Below are 22,172 nucleotides of genomic sequence, written 5' to 3'. Positions count from 1 at the left end.
CTCGAGACAAAGGGCAATAATTGATGGAAAGAGACTTAAATCATTGCTAGAAGAATCAAGGTCCTTGTACTGTGTACATCGACTCTTCTAGTCTCCTTCCGTCTTGTAAAGCATTTTGTCTCCTTGCCTGGTGGCCCCCTACTGCTCTTTGTAATGGATGCAGACCACAAGTGATTCCTTCATGCAGAATACAGGGTGTAATTGTGTCTGTGTGGTGTATTAGTAATTACCAAGCTGAATTCCCATATTGTATCTTTACTGCAGGCATGGAAAAATAGGACATACAACCCTGCATAACCATTTTCAACCTAGATAGTGAGCCACTGAGAGCTGCGTGCAGACAAAGCCTTTTATATGCACACTTTTGAACAAAAATTTATTGTCGATTCATTTCTGCTATTATGCAGGATAAATTTGAATTGGGGAGAAAAAAATCACCTTTAATGTTAGAATCCTGATTCCAAGAAAATCTTTGTAATATGAAAACTATTCAGTTTTTTTGGTTGCTAAAATCATTTTATTATTTCTAGAAATAGACAATTTTTCACTATACCAGAATATCATATAGAGATAGAACATGAATTATTGCATTAAACAGATTGTATAACATTCACAGACATCAAATAATGTCCTTGTTTTAGTAGCACTTTTACCATAAATAGTGATATTTTCATCCATCATTTATTGATCTTGGCTCAAACACTGTTAAACTTCAAAAAAAGCTGACAACAAAATTTTGTTACAGTAAGCATGTAAATTAATAATTAATTTCTCTGCTATAAAATTTGCATCCATCCTTTATGTATTATGTAGCTGATATTGATTTGACAACCTAATCATTGGGGATTTGAAATGTCTACAGTATTATTTATTGGGAGTAGAAGCCAAAATAGCAGAAGAGGGTTGTTTTAAACAAGAGAAAATATGTTTATTCTGTGCCTCAAATGCTTATTGCAGTTAAGAAATATTGAATCTGAAAGCAATAAAATTAATATGGAAATTTTATTGCTTACCATCAATGACATTTGGTTTATTTGTGAATTATTAGGACAAGCAAGATTTTAATTAAAAGTGGCCTTCTTTGTAAAGTATGCCTGTTTAAAAATTTTATTTCCAGCTTTATTTTGTTACATTTTTGTTCAAGCAACATTAGTAGATTCCTAGAATAAATAGAAGCTTGTAATGATGCTAGGAGAGACAGACATTCGGAAGACAAGGTCTGTGACCTTTAGACCTTTGTTGAGTTAAAGTAGAAAATACACAGAGCAATGGACTAGACAGAAGAACCTTATTGAGTACCTGTGAGATGTTTGTGGGAGTCACCTAGTGGTGTTTGGGAACATTGGTTCAGTCCTTACGCTTCCATACAAGTTACTCAATCTCATTTGTGCTTCAGTGCCCTCATTTGTAAATAGGGGTAAATAATTATACTTTGAACATAATTGGTAAGTATATTCAATGCTGAGCATTTGTAAAATGGAACAGAGTTTGGCACAAACATGATAAGGTTTCTGGTGATATGACGACGATGGTAAGGGTACTGGTGGCTTCCTTGTAATCACATGATAATTGCTAGGAAGCAGAGTACAGTTATTCTTGGTCTCAAACAGGTCAGGTTTAGGAAGATATATATATATATGTGTATATATATATATGTATATATATATATGTGTGTGTGTGTGTGTGTGTGTGAATTGACCAAGAGAATGTAGATGAACATTTTCAAAGATCAACTTTCCAAAGATTTAGAAGAAGAAATGAGCAAGAGTATGAAATCTACTGCCATGAAATGTTCACAAATAGGAGAAGCTTTCAAGGCAAATAAGAGAACAGTTAAACCAAATATTCCAAATGTTTGGTGTAGAATTAGATGTAATACAGTGAAAACAAGAAGGACACTATGGTCTTAAGCTATTGAACAGCATAATAAAAATCAATTCAAAAATTATTCTACTGGCAAATATAACTACACAGAAGCAATTTAGTTGTAAAGAGTGGAAGTACCAAATATTTCCTTTTTTATAGGTGACATATGTATATGTGTGAATACTAAACAAGGCCTGATATCTCTCCTCAGACTTACATATTTCCAGTCATTTGTGTCACTATAAACATCTATGATTATAATAAATAACAAGTTGTTATGAAATTTGCATGTAATTTTACTTTGCACTAATAATATGGACAAATTTTTCTCTGAGGACTGTTGCATCTTAGAGCAAATTATAGTGACCTCAGGAGAGATATTTAAACCATGTAGATGTCACTATGTCAAATTGAGAAAAAATTAGAATCTATACATTTAGAAGGTACCAATGCACAATTTTGAATGGCCATATCAAAAAGTTCAAAATTCTGGATGAAAAACTGCCAGATATAAAAACTTGATCCTGACACTCTCATGTTTATAATCCAAAAGCCCAACCCATTTATTAAAAGACTGTGATGTGGAAATAAGGACCAGTATAAGTTTTGGAGTCATATAAACCTGATTTTTATCACTGTCATAAACTTTGTGCTTTCAGGCAAATTTCTAAACCATTCACTTTCAGCTAACTGCACAATGGAATAACGAATCATCTAACTATTGGTCTTGGCATAAAAATGAATTTACATAACCTCATTGTATAGCTATTTAGTGCATGTTGGGAAGTGATAGGAACATGTTTTCTGCTACTTTTTCCTGCATGTATAAATGCAGGCAACATAAACATTTCACTCTTTTTGTGAAAGAGAACATAGTAATTGAAATGACTATATTCTGTGACAACATGTATACAAAAGTCACAGTCTTTAAATGTTATAATGTCTAACTTTCTTGTTGTGAGGTAGGGAATTTTCCAAAGGTAAGATCTTCATTATGCAGATTTGAAAACTGGGGAAAAGTACAGAGAGAGGTCAAAACCGAGAATCAACTCTGAAGTAAAGTCCAAAGCAATAGAAAAGAAAAGTAACGGGACTGCTGTCAAATAGAAGGGCATCCCTCCACCCCCAATTCTGTCGTGAACTCTAATAGAGCTAGGATATAATTTATTCCCTGGTGTTTCCTTTGAACGATTAGGTATCCAGGGAAGAGTGCATTTAGACAAATGAATGGAGGTGGGGATAGGTTGAGATTTTAAAGCATTGAAAATAATTAGCAAAGCTGAGGCCTGCGAATCCGTACATTGCCAGTTCCTTTTCTGCTGCAAAAAATAAATAAATAAATAAATAAATAAACAAACATATAATTGATTTCATTAAAGCACTAGCCAGTCAACAGTATTTAGTGTGATGATATTGTTAACATTTTAAAAAAACATGCATACCTTACATTGCTTTTAGTGTGTATCTTTGCCCTGGTTCCCTCAGTATTTTGATGGCAGTAATGATACATTCTCTTGGAAGTGAGCCAACAACACTCTAATGTATTACACACTTGGCTTTGTTCCAAGTGAACAGGTGTTTTAAATATTCCAGTCACATATCCACAATGTATATAGCTACCGGGGAAAGGATATCATTTCTGAGCCACTGGTGTTTGTTTGACACTCTGTTCCGTACCACACCTAGTTTGCACTGTGAAGACTTGGCAGTGATGAATTAGGATTTGAGGACCGACAACCCCCAGAGCCCTACATTTACTGACAGGAGGCACAACAAATTTGCAGTTCTGACCTCTGGACCTCACGAGCAACTCCTGAAATCAAAGCACTTGCATTTCAACTTAGGAGAGAATAGGGAATATGTTAGTGCTCCCCTAACTGAGCTCACCCACGTATAAAGGCTGTATTGAGTGTACCCCATAACTGAGTTCCTCCACATATAAGAAACTGTGTTTAGAAGAAATGCAGCAAATAATGTGATAAAAAATTATTTGTGTTATTATGAGTAAAGGAAGACATTCAGAATTCAGTGAACAGATATACTGCACGTATTACTGCAAATGAACTTTCTTGGGGTCTGAATGGAGACTTGGAAATATTTTCTTCAGAGGGGGGACAGAAAAGATAAAATAGCTAAACAGAAATACATCTACCCAGAAATGATTGTGAGTGCTGTAAAGATTCTTAGCTAACACACACACACACACACACACACACACACACACACACCCCTAATGGGAGGATCCATAACTTCCAACTCATTGTGCCTAAGTTCCTGTGTCAGATCAACAAAACTTTTCATTGATTTCTAGCTGTTTCTTTGACTTCAACAACACAGTAATGCAGTGAGTTGTAAGGCGAGGTTTCTAACTTCCCCCGGCCACCTGCTTTAACTTCATCCCTCATCTCAGTATAGATTGGAGTTCTCTGACCATTAGTCGATAGTGTGCATTACCTCATGGAAACAGACCTTGAAACTGTGTTTTGCTTCCTCTTTTAATGGGACTCTTTCCCCTCATCTTTTAACCGTGGTCTTTTAAAAGAAGTGTGCTTCTTTTCAGAGGGATGGTGATGGCTGTTTGAGGCCTTTAAAAACTATTAGGTGGTTAATATGTGGGTAATATTATTTATTCAACAGAAAAAAAAATGACTTTCAGCCCCGGTAAGAAGCCAAGAATCATCATTGTAAACTTCTTTTAAATCTCTGCAACTTTGTTTAATTTTAATTTTCAAAACATCCAGTTTCTCATCTGAAACACTCTGCATATGGGCCTAGCTGGGGAGCCCTCCAGAGAAAACAGGGCCAGCCAAGCCACTGCGGAAAGCAAGTCAGTGACTGTGGGTGGCATTTCTCTGCTGACTCAGGGCCGTGCCAGCCCTTCCCCAGGTTTTACTAACAGTGCAGATTTTCTGACAAGATGCAAAATCCTGGTCTTGTGATTCTTGAAACTCTCCTGCAGTTTCCCCTCTTTTTTCCTTGGGACATTGGAAAATTGTCACTTAAGATCACTCCTTTCAATGTTTTCTGGGGGGAATTGGGGAACTTCTACAGAAATTCCTTTTATTTGTTTTCTCATCCAAACTGTTCATGAAATACAGTACTAAGCTTCATTTTGAAAACGAGGTAAAAGGAGGAACTTATGTATCTGTGTTTTAAAAGAAGAATTGTTTGTAATGCATAAAAAGTTTCTGCCTGAGGGGCTGGAGTGATAGCACAGCTTTTGCCTTGCACACAGCTGACTTGGGTTCGATTCCCAGCATCCCATATGGTCCCCTGAGCACCGCCAGGAGTGATTCCTGAGTGCAAAACCAGGAGTGACCCCTGTGCATCACCGGTGTGACTCAAAAAGAAAAAAAAAAAGACAAAGAAAAGTTTCTGCATGATCCTCATGCAGAACGTTGCCCCAAGAGAAACAATAGTTTTTCCATGAAATATGTATTCCTCCTTTTTCAGCCCCAGTAAAATTCATCTCTCGTGGTGTCTCTCAGCTACAAAAATCAGCTAAGTGAACAGCAAAGCAGGTAGCTGGTATCCAAAGAATCAAGGCACTGAAAACCATAAATCAAATTTCTTTTCTTAGTAGCAGAGAATTAAGATTCTTCCTAGTGTTCTTTTCATCAGTGCAGCAAACTTACAGTTCTTTTTACTTAGAAAGATACTGCCTAAGTGTTTTTGCAAAGGAGTTTGTTCCTGGTTTTTGAAAATGCAAGAGTCAAAAACTCTAGGCAACCTGTCTTTGCCTTAGATTTTCAACAGCCCATTTCTCATTTTAACAAGTAGCTGCAGCCAGTGTATTAAAGGGACCTTTTCTGCAATTCACCGGATATTACGATAAAATAGGATAATAATCCTTTAGATCGGTAAAAGTCTATCTTCTCACCAGAAAGTAAATTTTATTGTAAAATATATCCCTTTTGAAAAAAAATTAGGCTCACCAAACATTTTCACCAATTTCAGCTGAGGGTAAGGATTTGGAGAACACAGGAGTAACTGTGGTTCTCTTTGTATTTGGACAGACTGACAGAGGTAGAACAATGAAGTAAAAGTATATGAGTACATTAACACAATTACACTCAGGATTTCTCCTTTCTTCCTCCCTTCCTCCTTTCCTCTCCCCTCCTTCTCTCCCTCCCTACTCCCTCCCTTCCTTCCTTCCCTCTCTCTTTTATTCCATTTTTATCTGTTGTCATTTATTTTGCCTCTCATTCTTGTCATTTCTTTTCTTAAACATATAATCTCTGCTCTGTTCCATTTTCCATTTCCCAGCATTCTCTCTATCTTAGGTGGCATTGTAGGACATCCAGGGTGACAGGACACAGACCCCAAGAGAGGTCTGCATCTGTCTGATATGTGAGATCATGAGAAATGATCTTTTGTGATCATTTTTTTGTGTTTTTGTGAACTTATGTATTGGTCCAAGATCATAATTCCTATTAGGTCACATTCATAGGACAAGGGAAATGAATCGCAATGAGTTTGATAGCAATTATTTATTTAATTTGGAAACAAACTCAGGGGAAAAAAAGGAAACTTGTATTTAAAATGACCAAGTTCTGCTAGGCCTATGTAGACCTTGATTAGCATTTGATGTTAATAATATGAGACTTTTCCAAACATTTATGAGTTGCATTTTATTTACATTTATTAAGTCTAGTAGTTAAGATCCCAGTTTGCCCTAATGGAATAATATATTAGGTGTTTTCAAAATCTGCTTTAAATGTCTGTCCTACTTAACTTCTAATCATTCCATTCAGCCCATTATTGTCAATACTAATGAGAAAGGACACTTAATATCAATATTGGGCACATTTATTGCCCAAGCCCATGTTCTGTTTGCACGCACTTGGCCGAGCACACGTGGCGCCCACGTACATGTGTCGCCCACGTCTCCCCTCTGCGATGTGTACTTTCATGCTTTTCTCTCTGATGCTGGGATGTGTGTAGTGGTTCTCTCCATCCCTGGAAAAGCCCTCACTCTCTCTTGAGCGCATTACTCTCCACTCTCTCCCACTCTCTCTTCCTTCTCCCCTTCAAATACCTCCAAAGAAAATCTGTTTTACTTTAAAAAAATAAATAATGTGAACTAGAAGGGACTATAATTTGAGTTCAAGACACAACAACCCCAGTAACAAACAAGTCAGGAAGCCAGAAGCAGGTCCCTGTGGATCTGTAGATGGTCCCTAAACTAAAATGCCAGTGGCACTGCTGATGCCATCCTGTTCAAATACTCTGTTTATTCTCCTCAAGCCTCCTGAAAATCACTTTGTTGTTGTTAGAAAAGCAAATCGAGGCCCCTTGATAAAGAAGCTCAAAATTCATGTTAATATATGAAATTCTAAAAGCCAGGTGCTCTGCTAGGTTCTGTGGGTACCCAGAGGGAAGGACAATCCTGCCCTTGTACCAGTCTTCTTTGGAGACTGAGGAGTACCACAGTTGGCACTTAAGCATGGACAGAATTCCAGGCTGCAGCCTGCACCGGTGGAAACCAAGGCAGTGGCTAGAATGACATGGGCACGTTTCCTGACTGCAGCAAAAGCTTTGAAAGGCAGGTAGAGATGGAGCAACAAACAGCCTGAGGATTCTGAAGCACTATGATTTTGAAAAACACCTTTTATTTGCAAGATCTCCTTTGTTGGGGGGTGGGGGGGATTGATGCCCCAGGAAGAGCTTTGTGGCAGAAGGCAGTTTCCTTGCAAGTGTAAGAATGTGAGGGTACTCCCAGGTGCTGTCTGAATCGGCCCAGTGCTGTCCCTGGCCTCTCACCAGAATGACAGAGCTCTAAGACACAGAACCCTGTGTGACTGCACAGCTGCTGAAGGCTAGAACCCTGCCGGGCTCCTCCACTGGAAAGATATGTGAGCACTGAGACCAGGAGTGCAGCGACCCCTCCCCCAATCCACTTCATCCAATCCCCCATCCAGCACCTGTGTGAACCCCACAGTGACCCCAATGAGCATTATAACCAGAATATGCAGGAATGAATGAGATTCCTACCCAGTGGGCGGCAAGGCCACAACTGAGCTCTACCCCCTGCTTCCCTGTACTTTATTTTAAGTAACAGTGGCAACCAAGGCAGGGAAGGGGTCTAGTGAACTTTCTTACTAGGCAAGTTCAGAGAGACAGTACAGCGGGCACGGCATTTTCCTTACACACAGCCTTGGTTTGATCCCTGGCACCCCAATGCCCCCCTGCCCCACCCAACCCGCCTGGAGCCCCCCCTAAGGATCACCACTTTGCCATTCCACATGTTCTGCTTGTGGCAATCATAGAGCATAAGTTGATTATGTTCATTCCTCTAAGCAGTTTTAATGTGATAAGAGATCTACTAAGTATGAACTTAGAAAGGCAGGTGGGGGCTGGAGAGATAGCACAGTGGGTAGGGCGTTTGCCTTGCACATGGTCGACCTGGGTTCGATTCCCAGCATCCCATATGGTCCCCCGAGCACCGCTAGGAGTAATTCCTGAGTGCAAAGCCAGGAGTAACCCCTGAGCATTGCTGGGTGTGACCTAAAAAGAAAAAAAAAGAAAAAGAAAGGCAGGTGAAGAAGAGAAAGATTTAATCTGAGGATCTTTGTCCATGCCTCCTGTGAGGGTAAGGTGGCTTGTTCCCTGACCAGTTAGTTGAACATCAGATAAGCCAGTCTAATCATATCCACCTTCAGCACCAGCTGCCTTCCACAAGGAAACTTTTCTTCCCCAGACCCTGCCTCTGGCCATTCTAGCTGACCCCTGGTTTGCTTATTAGTTCGTGCCTCCTGGTTTGTCCAACCCTTGGACCCAGTGATGTGAGGCCTTTCTCCTTGCTGAACCACCTTGCCTCAAACCTGAGACCATCCCACATACTTGTTCTTGGGCACTCTGCTAAGCAGGATGTTTTTCCCAATGTTTTCACCGATGAAATGAAATGAGAGTCAGGTTAGATACCAAGGTGGCTAACCTTGGACAGGCTTAACAGTCATGACCAGTGTGGGAAGAGAATGGAATTGTTATGATTTAAAAATGGGGCAAGTCTAGGGGCTAGAGCGATAGCACAGCGGGTAGGGTGTTTGCCTTGCACGCAGTCAACCCAGGTTAGATTCCCAGCATCCCATATGGTCACCCAGCACTGCTAGGAGTAATTCCTGAGTGCAGAGCCAGGAGGAACCCCTGAGCATCGCATCGCCAGGTGTGACCCAAAAAGCAAAAAAGAAAAAAAAAAAGAAGAAAAAGGGAGCAAGTCTGGATCCCCACTCACTTTAGCTTAGTCTTTCTGTGACTTCGGCGGTCTGTGTTATCAAGCGCTCCTTCACAGTACTAGCCCTCACAACTCCTGTCCAGAAGAGTCAACCAATTTGTTGCAACATTCTACTGTCAGATATCTCCCCAGTTCCCGAGAATAGAAAATGCTCAAGAGCTACTTCCTGTCTGCAGGAATCTTATCATCCAGAAAGTGAGATAAAAACAAGAAGGCTAGGATGGGGAAATACATGTTAATTTTAAAGTTCTGGGGAAGACAGTGGTACTAATTCCATTAATTTTCAATCCACCTGATTCTTTCCTCTTACAATTTACATTCATCGATGGGGTTAGGAGTTAAGGGGCTTAAGGGTAAGTATCTACTGCGGTGAAAGCAGCTTTGTACATGCTCAGAGATGAACCTAATGGCTATTTCTCAGATCCCATCATGAATCCAGTTTCAATACAAACCTGCATCACTGCAGCCATGGGTGTTATTATATTTCATTAATAGTATTTGTTAAGTATCATCCATATGATGGGCACATTCAAGTCACTGAGCAGTTAGGTGGAAACACACACAAGTTTTTGCTCCCGTGAGTCTCTAAGTCACTAAATATTTTTCACTTCCCTGATCACTGTAATTTCCATGTTGCTCTCAACCAGTCCCAGAAACACTCTGTTCTCCTGCTGCCTCCAAAGCGGACTGAGCAGTTTGTGTTCCGCTTGTCAGCACCAACCTCTCAGATGGCATGTCACAAGCTCAGGAAAGACCCTCAGGCATAGCAAGGAACAGGCTTTCCCAGGCATTCCACCAGGGGAGCAGAGGTATGGAAGTTCCCTCCACTCTCAAATACCCCAGCCCCAAACTCTTTCATTGAGAATGGAAGACGGAGGCGAGAGAGCAGGCTGGGAAGTTTGTCAAGAAGGGATATTACAAATTCAGGAATTGGGGGAAGAGGTTGAGTAGAGCAGAAGTACAATCTGTGTTTGCAAAGCACAATTGGTCTTTGAAAATCTCCCTGCCGTCTAAGAAATTGAACTGTGGTAAAGAACTTTGGTGGTGGGGAGGACGAAAGAATCTAGTTAAGTTCAATCCCTGGTGCCATGTATCCTCCATCCAGCACCAGTGGGTTTGGCTCCCAGAGCAATAAATAATAACTTAGGCTGCAGAACTAGTACGAGTAAGGTGCTTGCCTTGGCTGACAGGGGCAACATGACTTCAGTTTCCAGCACCACATATGGTCCCGTAAGTACCACCAAGAGTGATCCCTGAGGGGCTGGAGCGATAGAACAGGGCATTTGCCTTGCACGCAGCAGATCCAGGTTTGATTCCCAGCATCCTATGTGGTCCCCTGAGCACTGCCAGGAGTTAATTCCTGAGTGCATGAGCCAGAAGTAACCCCTGTGCATCGCTGGGTGTGACCCAAAAAAGCCAAAAAAATAAATAAATAAAAAGAGTGATCCCTGAGCATCACTGGGTATGACTCCCTCCTGTCAGACCCCCCCAACCCCCATAAAGAAACAAACAGTGAAAAGTTTGTGGCAATATACCAGACTAAATTCTGTTACTGCCACATCCAGGCTACAGATGTAGACATGAAAACAATAGTTTCAAGAACAAACAAGGAAGTGAGGGTGTCCCTATCAACCCAAGGCCAGTTCAGGGGAGAATCTAAGGGTCAACCCCTTGAACTCTTTATTTCCTTCAGAGACTGACAGCGCAGCCAGGTAGGGGAGAGGAATTGGGGAAGGAAGCCTGTTTAATTGCCATCAGGAGGCCTGTGGCTTTCTCAGTGTAAGGATTTTGAGTTTCCTCAGGGGCATTCTCAGATACTCTCTGGTCAGGGCCTTCGTCCGTAGTTAACCCTCTCCATGCCTTCTTTATTTTCTGCTGCCTTGTTGAATGTGCTTCATACCCTCTTCTTTTATGAGAAGCTAATGTTCCTGTAGATCCCAACTGATAAAAATTCTTCAGGTTACCTCAGAAGTAAATGGCCTTGTTTTGAAGAAAAACCAAGAAATAGAGAAGAGAATGCCCAAAGGTTACTCTAGCCCTACTTTCAGTTCTGAGTCTGGTTGGATCCTCCTGGTAGTCTCCTCTAACACCGGTAGCCACAACAGGCCCTGGGGCTCGCAAAGAACGGCCATCCTCACCGGATGAGTGGTTCAGAAACAGAAACCCGGGGCCAGAGAGATAACACAGTGGGTAGGACACTTGCCTTGCCTGCAGTCAACCTGGGTTCAATCTCTGGCATCCCATATGGTCCTCCAAGCTCTACCAGTAGTAGTTCCTGAGAGCAGAGCCAGGAGTAACCCTGAGCATCCCCAGGTGTGACCCCAAAAAAACAAAAAGAAAAGTATCCAGAAACCCAACAGTTTAAACCCAATGATCATATTAGCATTACTGGTCCCTGTGCTGTGATCCCACAGTTATTTTGTCCGCAGTTGTGATTTTAGAAATTGCTTTCACTTATCAGAACTTACACTCCTTGCATTTTAACCTAATAATTTGATTCAAACAAATCATGCTGTCACCTTCCGAGACCACCCAACTCATTCCAATGAGTCTGTCACTGTTAAAAAAAAAAAATGACTGTCAGCTTTGTTTGCTCACTCATTTATCAGTGAAGTTTCTGTGAACCTACATGGGACCCACATATATTTATCAGACCCCCTGTGAGCAGCCAGAGATTGCCAGCCTTCACAGAATGCACTGTGATGGTAACAGAGACATGGTCAAAGATAAATGACAATAAAATATGCCACATATCATAAAGCACAGGCTGAAGAAGTGGATCATTGTAAAGGTTCAGAGAAAGGAATCCCTGAATCACTAGGAGACATAAGGGAAAAAACTTCACAGCAAGTGTGGCCTTAGGTATGGCGATCCCAAGATGACTAAGATTTATGTGCAGATCGGGAGTAAACAAGGATAGTCAGGCAGGAATTATTGCCATGTAGCAAAACAGGGTTATTAAAGGACATACCTGACCTGGGAAGTGGTAAGAAGATCCTCCTTGGCTGAAACTTAAGTTCGGAGGGAGATGAGAGGAAATGAGACTGAAGAGACAGCTGGAGAGTTTGTTGTGAAAACTCCAACTGTGGTTGTCAGAGTCACTGTAGCTTATAAGGAGAATGGACGTACAGGTTGTTTCACATTGTAATTCGACCCTGTTAAACATTAGAACAACTGTTGACTAGAAAGAGGAGAGATGGTACATGAAGTAAGGCACTTGCCTTGCACCCCAGTTCAGTCCCCAGCACCACATATGGCCCCCCAAGCACTGCCAGGAGTGATCCCTGAGTAGAAGGCCAGGAGTAAACCCTGAGCACTGCAACAATAGGATGCTGGTTTTGCCAGGAAAGGAAAGAAAGAAGGGAAAGGATGAAAGGAGAGTTTAGAAATAAGGAAATAAATGACAACCATTTAATACAAGTAGCAGAGGTTCTGGGAATCTTTTTAAAAAAATGAGGAAACATGGAGAATAATACTGGTAGTCGTCCTGAGCTGACTGATAAATAAGGCTGTGTAGGTGTCCTCACCCATTTCAAATGACAAGTCAGGCATTGACTCAACTTGATTAATAAAACATGTACAGCTAGAGAAGAGCCTACATGATAACAGAAATAAAGATCTGATCTGACCCTGATTACTCAAGATAATGTATATATCTTCTTTTGTTAAAAATAATCCAGTAGCAACTGGGGAGACAATTCAAAGGACCAGTATTCTTGCTTTGTATGCTGGAGGCCCGGGTTCGTACCCCACTGAATGCCTGGTCTCTGAGCACTGCCCAAATACAGAGCCAAGAGCTTCCCTCAGCTCTGCCCGCTGTGGCTAAAAAACCAACATTATAGTAATAATTAAAAAATCAGGAATAATTTATAAAAGATATTTCAGTGTGTCTTTTTTTTTTTAATAATCAGTCCCCCTAAAATTCTGTTTATTTGTCCCTGTCTCTATTTGCAAGTAAAATGCCATTGTCTGAAAGAGGTCAGAATGCAAAGTTACATTCATATTTTATACTTTCTAAACTCTTGCTTCCTGATTTTTGTTCATTTACTGCTCTCTCCTCTTTCTCAGCCTTTGTTTAATTTATGGTCCCGTCTTATCTTTTCCTTCCTTACTTAAGAAATCACTAACATCACCTATTCTTCAAATCCACCTACGTTGTAATCTTTTGTATTCAGCTTTATATTTTATATCCAGCCTTTATTTTCTTCACTTGCTTTTTTAGAGATTATTAGTATTAACTGCATATATTAGCATGCATTTCAGTCATTATATATTAAAATTTTCCTTGTTGAGTAATTTCCTTCAGATCTCTGCTGGATTCAGAATGTCAGGGAGCATTTTGTGGCAAGGGCTGCCAGACTTCTCTCTCTCTCTCATTCCTGGTTGAAGCCAGCCTCGTGGCACATGCTTTGTCCTTCGTCCAGAGGAGATGTGTGGTGTATGAATCCTTAAGAAAAAAAAAAAAAGTCACTGACCTCTACTGAGGAAGCATGAATCATCATCCAGTTGGTCCTTGAACCGCCCAGATTTTTTCCCCATGAATTCTCCAGGCTAAGATTGGCCCAGTATAAAACCAATGTCAAAACCCAAGAGAGTAGTGGAGCAGTAGAGCAGCATCCAAGAATGGGGTGAAAAGATGATCTTTGCCCAATAATATTAAAGCATGCTTATTTCAGATTTGTAACCTCTGATTCACATTCACAAAACTTTCCCCATGCTCTTTCCTATAAAGTTTCCTTTTTTCCTCTCTAAGCCTTATATATTCCACTCAGATATCACTCCTTTTCTCTGCTTCGCTATGTTGAACTCCTAGCTTCCTGTTCTGTTACCAGTTTGATCACTGAGATTATCATTTCATAAATGCTCAGTTTTCCTATGTTAGCCAATACCTTTGATTTTTGGCTTTGCCAGGGATTTGCTACATATGTGAGACAATCGTTCAAACACTGAGCCATATCCTCCAACCCAATACCCAGATTTTTAAATATTTAATGATTTGCTTCCCCTGAATTAACATAAGTTTCATACATACTACAGATTTATGGAGAAAGCAGTTTTCTCACTGTGGATCTGAAGATTCTTCCATTTTAATCCAACCATTCATTCATACCTTCTGTCACTAATACTGCAAACATTTATAAAGCTTCTACTCTGTACTAAGTATGGTGTCGAGCGCAGTGATGCTAGATTCCTAGTAAACAATCCCTAATCTCCAGTAGCTCACAGTAATGGGAAGAAAAACATTAAGTCAATGACCTTCATTGTTTAACTCAGAAAAACATCTTTTTATTCAGAAGTCTTCAAATAACACCTGACACACAGGAGCAATTAGCAAATGTGTAGCAAGATTCTACCACATCTCTGCCTTTAAACAGCCAACCAATCTCAGTTCAAAAGACAGACCTCTACATAAAGTAATGCTGAAGGGAAAATGTATGTTCCGTACATTCAACAACAAGCATTCATTAAACACCTACAGCATGTCAGGCTCTGTTCTACACTGGAACTCCAAATGTGAATAAAGGCAGACCATCAGATGAACAGTGAAATATCTATAATGTGTGATAAAAGCTTTGATATACATATAATATGTATATAAGAGAAATTAAAGATTATGTATATGTATATATGTATTATGTTATTATATACATTATATGTATATATGTATATTTATAACAAAGTGAATGCATGAGTGAGGGAGATAGTAATTCAGCTGGGATAAGAAAAGTCTTCTTGCAGAAACTGGTGTTTCAGCTCCACCTCAAAAGTTGAAAGCCCACATCCAAGGAAGGACACTGGTGGGCTCCTTCCAGGAGGAGAGCTGGAGCAAGGATGCAGAGTGGGGTTGGGCAGTTGCTTGTGCATTAATCCTCCCCTCTGGAAGGCCCTAGATGTTCCCTATTGGTCTTATCAGTATCCGAGTATCAGTGATTCCAGGAACTCTCACTCTCCGAATATTTACATGAAACTCACTACCACAGGGGGACTAGGTGAATGTATCTCTATCTGTGCTACATTAAACTGTTAGTATCTTTGATTTCCATTGTTTGGAGATGAAAATATCATTCTGTAAAAAAAATTCAAGTGCACTATTAAGACTATATTTTGAGAAATAAACACAAAAGGCAATGAAGATCGCCATCTCTTCCTTGCCTCTTCCTCAGTAGGAGTTAATAACTGGTTAGAATGAACATTAATAACTTAGAGATACATAGTGTTGTTCAAGTTTATATTATCAGATTTTTATTAAAATGTTACCACAAATGAATAATTTTTGGTAAAATTAATTTTGTCCACACTCTGTGCTAGATATGATTTGCTTGTCTAATTAAAATCTACCTACTGATTGCACTCAATTCTCAGTTTTTTAATGTGTCTTTTCATTTCTATATTAAGAACAAAGAACTATGGAATAAGAAAATAGCACATGTAATGCTTAGTTTTGATAATTAAAACTTATGGAGATGTTTCTTAACACCTAATCTTCCCCTTAGCCTAAGTATTCTATGCAAGAAACACATACACACATCATTAAAAATCATAGTCAGTTCAGAACTCCTTAGTTTGAATTAGAATTCCCTGCACACACTCATATGCACACGCATATACACACACCATACAAAATTATATCACACAAACATACACCATGCAAAATTCTATCCCACACATGCACACATACACCATGCAAAATTATATCCCACACATACACACACACACATACACCATGGAAAATTATATGTCAGGTTAGAACTCATAATGAGAATTGCTTGCTTCTTTAAAGAGCAAGTGTACAAAGCAGTATCTGGTGTGTAGTAGGTTATTGATAGTTTGTTGACTATGTTTAAAATAAAATTAGTCATTGGACACAGCACTTTGAGCAGTCACTCCACAGGTACTAAAGGAACTGGAAACAACAGCATTCATAATATCATCAGCACGCCGGTAGGAAACAATGGCAATTTACACACCATACTTGCAGAAACTCCATATGCAGGCACTATCCATTTCAGTCTCACCAGCTGTGTCTATGTAAATTAACTACTTTTATATTAGTTTCTAATAAAGTAATATTGCATTATAAACATTATGTGAGCTTCAGGTTTGCATCATTAAAACAAATCAACATGTGTCTATATGACCTTAGTCCCTCAATAGACACCCCGTACTACTTTATAATACTTATTTGGCTTATTAAGGAAGATATTTGCCTTCATAAAACTGGGAAAGGCAAGCACACACACAAAAATGATTGAATGTCAGAAAAGGAAACTCACTTTTTGAAACTGGTGTCTTTATTTTTTCTCTTAACTTTTGTATGAACAGGACATACATTTGGCTGATAGCAGTAATAATCCTTACATGTATTCTTGACACACTGACCCTCTGAAGACAGGTTTAAGATAGCTATGTCCAAAAAAGGGGTGATTTGAATTTTGACAAAAATTAATGAGTTATTTTGGGGGTTTTCAGAAAGGATCTGAAATTTCTCCTCTACAGTGGGTTGCTGCAGAAAAAGAAAGATGTTGAAATGTACTTCCTAGAGAACTAAGATTGCAGACATGGAATGAAATGGGATGGCAAAAGCTCTGTCTTTGATTATGGTTCTCTGAAATAAGCTGAATTTAATGTAAAATATGTGCTTCATATAAGATCAGCAGTTCAGCTCTTTCTTTATTTACTAGGAAATATTTGGAGAAACCATTTTAGCCATTGTATACAGACGGTATTTTCTAGTTGATAACAGAATGCCTAAGACAAGAAATGAAAGGTCCATGTGGCTTTTCTTTTCATTTATATTCCTTTCAGTAATGAAATGGAATCTGTTCCCTACTTCTATTTCATTAGAATTTTTGAAGCGCCTGTCACCTATCATCAGCAGTTTATACGTATTTCAAGTTTTCCCCGTGAACAAATGTACTAACTCAGGGTCCATATGTCCACATGTCTAGGAGGGGGACTCCACGTGGTTTTGGATTACCTGTCTGGACTCCTTTTCTCATTTATTGTTTGGAGTATGTCACCTTCTGTCAATCTAATTACTTCTCTAAGAAACGGCTGTTCTCAGCTCACTGTATGACAATCGCTGCCTTGTGAATTCATCCCAGAAGCCTCTGCAGTCAATTGATCTACCCCAAAAGTGTCATTCTCACATGGAAAACTGCCTTCACCGTGCAGACTCACTCCAGCTATACAGAAGTCTCTTCGGAGCAGTGTCTGTAGATTCAGAGACAGAGATGGTCCTGGTTTTAGGAGACCTCCTGCCTTCTCTTGATACACAGAATAAATCTTTCCAAAGCTGAGAGATGTATCCTTCTAGAACTTCCAGCCCCTATTAAAAAGTAATATGTAAATGTCTACATTATCTGGCCAGTAACATTTGTAAAACATCAGCAAGCTCTCAAAAATCAGAGACATACCTGATAATATCAGACAACACCCGAGAAATAATGCTTATATATCCATTAACTAATCAGATTAATTTATACTGGCTATTTGTTAGTGTACTGAAGACAGACTTACAGAATCTAACACTGATTCCTTTGTCATCTTTAAGCAGCTCTAGGCTTTTAATAAAATAAAGACAAGACTGCTCTTATATTCCATATATTACTCTATGGAATTCACTTTCATTTTCAAAGCTATATAGTTCCACCATAATCATCTTTCTTGGCAGACAAGCTCTTAGCTAAGGATAGTGATTTTGGCTATGTGCTTATGGGGATTTGGTACTCTATTAATTTGAGCTTAGATTTCATGTTTGTAGCTCTCAAAATGGTTCATTTTTAGATAACACAATTTAACTTGAAGTAGGTCTGGAGCAACAGCACAGCAGCTAGGGCGTTTGCCTTGCACGTGGCCAACCCGGGTTTGATTCCCCCATCCCTCTCGGAGAGCCCGGCAAGCTACCAAGAGTATCCCACTCACACGGCAGAGCCTGGCAAGCTCCCCGTGGCATATTCTATGCCAAAAACAGTAACAACCAGTCTCACCAAGGAGATGTTACTGGTGCCCTCTCGAGCAAATCGATAAACAACAGGATGACAGTGCTACAGTACAACTTGAAGTACTTTTTAAAATGTAGATATTTTATTAAATTATGTGTGAAAAATTATATAATATCAAATACATAATGTGTGGAGAATAAATACTACTATCCCTGTCCCCCTCCTGTCACTGTGTTTTCTTTTGTGATTTCATGCCAACCTCTTTGTTTGCCTCTTAATTGGTATATCTCTTAGGACACAAAATGAATTGTTGAGTTAATTCATTTTTTAATCCAGAAACAAGTTCTATTGACCAGTGATCATACCCACTATGAAATTTTATGTCTAGGAGAGTATTAGTATCTCAGCCTTATTTTCATGTTTGAATTTTTCCCTCAGCCTTAAGTAGTTTCTGAGAATGGGGACTTGGGACCTTGAGCCACACCAAGCAGTGCTTGGGTTTGATTCCTGGCTCAGTGCTCAAGGGTCACTCCTAACGGTACTCAAGTTTCATAGGTGGTTCCAGGAACCACACTGGTTTTGGTTGCTTGGCAAAGCAAGTATTTTAACCCTTGTACTATCTCTCCAGCCCCACAGCCATTCTATTCTTTTAAACTAGACCTAATTTAGCTTGGTGTTCTCACTACTACAGGAATTGCATATGGGCCGTAGAGAGTTATTCTACATCCCTTATTTTTCAAGTGTAGGAAAACCCAGATGGAAGAAAGTGACCCCTCAGTGATAGAAACTCAGCCACCAGCTCTGCCACGCTCAGGTGAAACTTGGGCAGGAGGTTTTCCTAGTTTCATAGAAGACTTTCGAGAGAGAAGGAGTTAATATTTGTGGAAAGAGCTTTCAATAAAATGTAATTGATATTTGAATTCTTAGAAACGAAGCACAATATCTACCCCCAAAGGCTTCGTAAGAATATTTAGCACACATGTATCTGCCAGATGGATTGTAATGACAGTTGATAGGCCTTGCTAACCCTTGCGTTCTGTTGTCAAAAATCTGCACATCAAAACAACTATGATTTCCACAATAAGACTTAGTGGATAAAAGATTTGGGTGCATGGTTAATAAAATAACTGACTAACAAAGACTATAAATTAACATTATATAAGACTCCATATTCACGGCTTATATAAGAAAGACTATGTATGTGTGCCTTATAGGAATCTAATCGGGTGCATTTCGAAAAGCATCAGATATTTTGCCCTTGCATTTTTTTGCCTCTTTAAGTGAATTTTTATGAGAACTATGTGGATTCTGATGCAAGACACGCAGAAACAGTTCTTAAAAGCTCAAGGATATGTGAAGATCAAAGCAAAAACACATCATACTCCAACAAATAGTTATCACCCGGAAGAATGCTCTTGTGGTTGAGATAATGCTAACAAAAGAGTTTGAAACATAGGAAATTAAGTTAGCAAATAAAATTATCTTTTTAATATATTGTGACAGACTTTGCATTGTTGTTATAGGAATCCTCTCAGAGTACTTATTCTGGGTTTTTTGAAATATGACTGTATTTCTGTGACGGGGGACAGGTGGCCCACCATTATAAATTCCCTACGATTGTAAATGTATATTTTATCATCTTGTGTCAAAATATTCATTTTAATATTCAAACATCTTACCACATAATAAGCTGTAACCATATGTTTATTTGTTATCTTATACCACTATAACATTAATAAATATTTACAGAGTCACAGTGTATCATAGATGTATTAGCAATGGTAGCTCACTTAGATTGATTGTGAGTGAAAATCTTCTGTGCCTCAAAAACTAATTTTAAATAGTGTTCCATTTGTTACGCATTGACAAGAGCCAAGAAGTTAAAATTTTTTAAGACTGACACCCCTTTTTTAACTCATGTTGTTTTATTTATTTTCCCCAATTGAATGAATTAAAGATGGGGTGTTATCTCAGCTTTGAATTCTTTAGCTTGATGTCACAGCTTTTGCTTTATTTGTATGTGAATTCTGTGTTTAATAAAGATGAGCTCTCTGAACTTTCCATTAAATGAGAGACACTTAGGTACACATCTCTTCATAAACCATTTGGCTAGTACCAGAAAAATTCAGAAATGTTGACTATTAATAATTAACATGGCAAACTATGTGATTAATCAGAATTTTTATCATCTCTAAAAGCATAACATTATCTCTGTCAATTGGATCAGGTACAAACAAGTTGACAACTATCAGTTTTTTTAAAAAAAATGGTAAAACTAGGGACTCATGACGCATTTTTCCTTGTATTAGTATTTATCCTTCTGTGACAGCTGAGACTAGACCAAATCTCCACTCCGGAGACAGCTGTGTTCAAGACGAGACACTGAGATTTCACTTTCCTGTGTCAGGGGACAATCTGAAGTGATCCTATTCTGCTGAAATCATGAACAGCTCTTGCTCGTTTGGTTGTTATTGACTTGGTTACCTTTTTCCAGTGTTCTTTGGCATTCTTACTCAGCTGTGATAATGAAGTCCTAAACTCAGCTGCATTTTTTCTTTCAACCTATATCTAAGCAAATAATATCTTAGTTTTATCTAGTTTAGTCCTGATTTTCTCATCTATAGAACTTTTACCAGACTAAGCAATAATAGTTTTCTTCTGATCACAGGTCTGAATGTTCTCATTTGGGTACTTGGTGAAAATCTTAGCTGGGTTCTCTTGCTTCCTCTTTCCATCAGATATACATCCAAAGGGATGGTAGGACACTGCTAGTGCCAACCATTATGTTAAATTTAAACTTAAGATCTGCTTTTTGTCATAATCATAAATTCTGAACCATTGTGCATCTTAACCATTTGTCTCTGAGAAGATGTTGAGTATTGTAATCCACCACTTCACTTGTCTCTCCCTCTTGATTAGAAGCACATCATAAATTTCATATCATGAAATCCCAGCCCTCACCACACCTTTGTTCCATTGACTGAATTTCATTATCAAAAGATTTCCCTTTTATGTTGTTGAACTAGTCACGAATGAGTGTACAATGGAAATGCCTTGTGGTTTCTCTCTATGGTGTCTTTGCCCTAATGGAATACAGTGTATTAAAGTACAACCTGAAATTCTGGACAGCTTGAACCTCTGTTAATACCCTTGAATGTATCTTAACAGCCTTTGTCTAGGTTTGAACTTTCCAAATTATGTATTTCAGACATTGAGAAAGAAGGGCCTTAATGGGTGTGACAGCCCAGATCCTGATGCAGACGATTCAGTAGGTCACAGCCCTGAGTCTGAGGACAAGTACAGGAAAATTAACGAAGATATTGATCTAATGATCAGCAGGCAAAGATTGTGTGTAAGTACTTGGAACACCCTTTCTTTTTTTTTTACTCTTGATATTTCTCTGAACCTGGCAGGCTTTGAACAAGAAAGAAAACAAAGGCTGTGAAAGCCCCGATCCCGACTCCTCTTATGCACTCACCCCACGCACTGAAGAAAAATACAAAAAAATTAATGAAGAATTTGATAATATGATCAAGAGTCATAAAATTCCTGTAAGTACCGAAGGTAGATGGCTGGTCTGCTGATAGCTGCTGCTGCAGTAACACCCCCTTAACCCTTTCAGTGAGGAAATTTTTAAGAAGCACTGGAAAAGCAAACCAGTTAAGTAGCCATCTCATCTCCAGGCACAGCCTATAGAGAGCGCAACCCTTGAGGTTGCTTCCTAAATTCTTGATGATAAGAGTCGCCACCCAAGTCATGCTGAAGTAGAAAATTTGCAGGAAGAAAGGTTATGTGGCATCCTCTGAATTTACAATGTTTTTTTAAAAAAAAAAAAAACAAAAAATGCTAAAAACCTTGTGAAGCCACACAAATCGTGGTACACATGGACAATCTACCAATCTCTTGAGCAAGTCTGAGGATTTACCCGAAAACACAGATTTCTGTATTCTACCGAGACCAGACCAGTGGAAAGGCAGCTTTCTCAGGTAGATCACATGATCATCTCCTCCATAAAAGTTCATTGCTGAGTAAAGCTTCCGCCCCCTCCCTAAACACAACATATTCAACTACAACACTGAAGGGTTAAAGCTAATGCTCGCTGCAGGAAAGCAGACTGCATGCAAACC

At 39.2% G+C, this 22,172-nt stretch overlaps 1 protein-coding gene across 7 annotated transcripts in view; it reads left to right on the top strand.

Annotated features, from left to right (window-relative positions):
- MEF2C (myocyte enhancer factor 2C) overlaps window positions 1-22,172 on the top strand; it is a 156,386-nt gene that overhangs the window by 89,604 nt on the left and 44,610 nt on the right. For 4 of the 7 annotated variants that reach the window (XM_055132864.1, XM_004613068.3, XM_004613067.2 and 1 more), the window contains exon 4: window positions 21,254-21,397. In XM_055132864.1, the coding sequence (XP_054988839.1) occupies window positions 21,254-21,397 (144 nt within the window). Of the gene's footprint in view, window positions 1-21,253; window positions 21,398-21,458; window positions 21,597-22,172 lie in introns of all 7 variants that reach the window. The other 3 variants (XM_055132871.1, XM_055132891.1, XM_055132883.1) reach the window with 2 other exon arrangements.

The sequence above is a fragment of the Sorex araneus genome, chromosome 1 (genome assembly GCF_027595985.1).
Source record: "Sorex araneus isolate mSorAra2 chromosome 1, mSorAra2.pri, whole genome shotgun sequence".
Lineage (NCBI taxonomy): Eukaryota > Metazoa > Chordata > Mammalia > Eulipotyphla > Soricidae > Sorex > Sorex araneus.
Note: the sequence above shows the minus strand (reverse complement) of the source record. Positions and strands in the feature narration are given on the sequence as shown.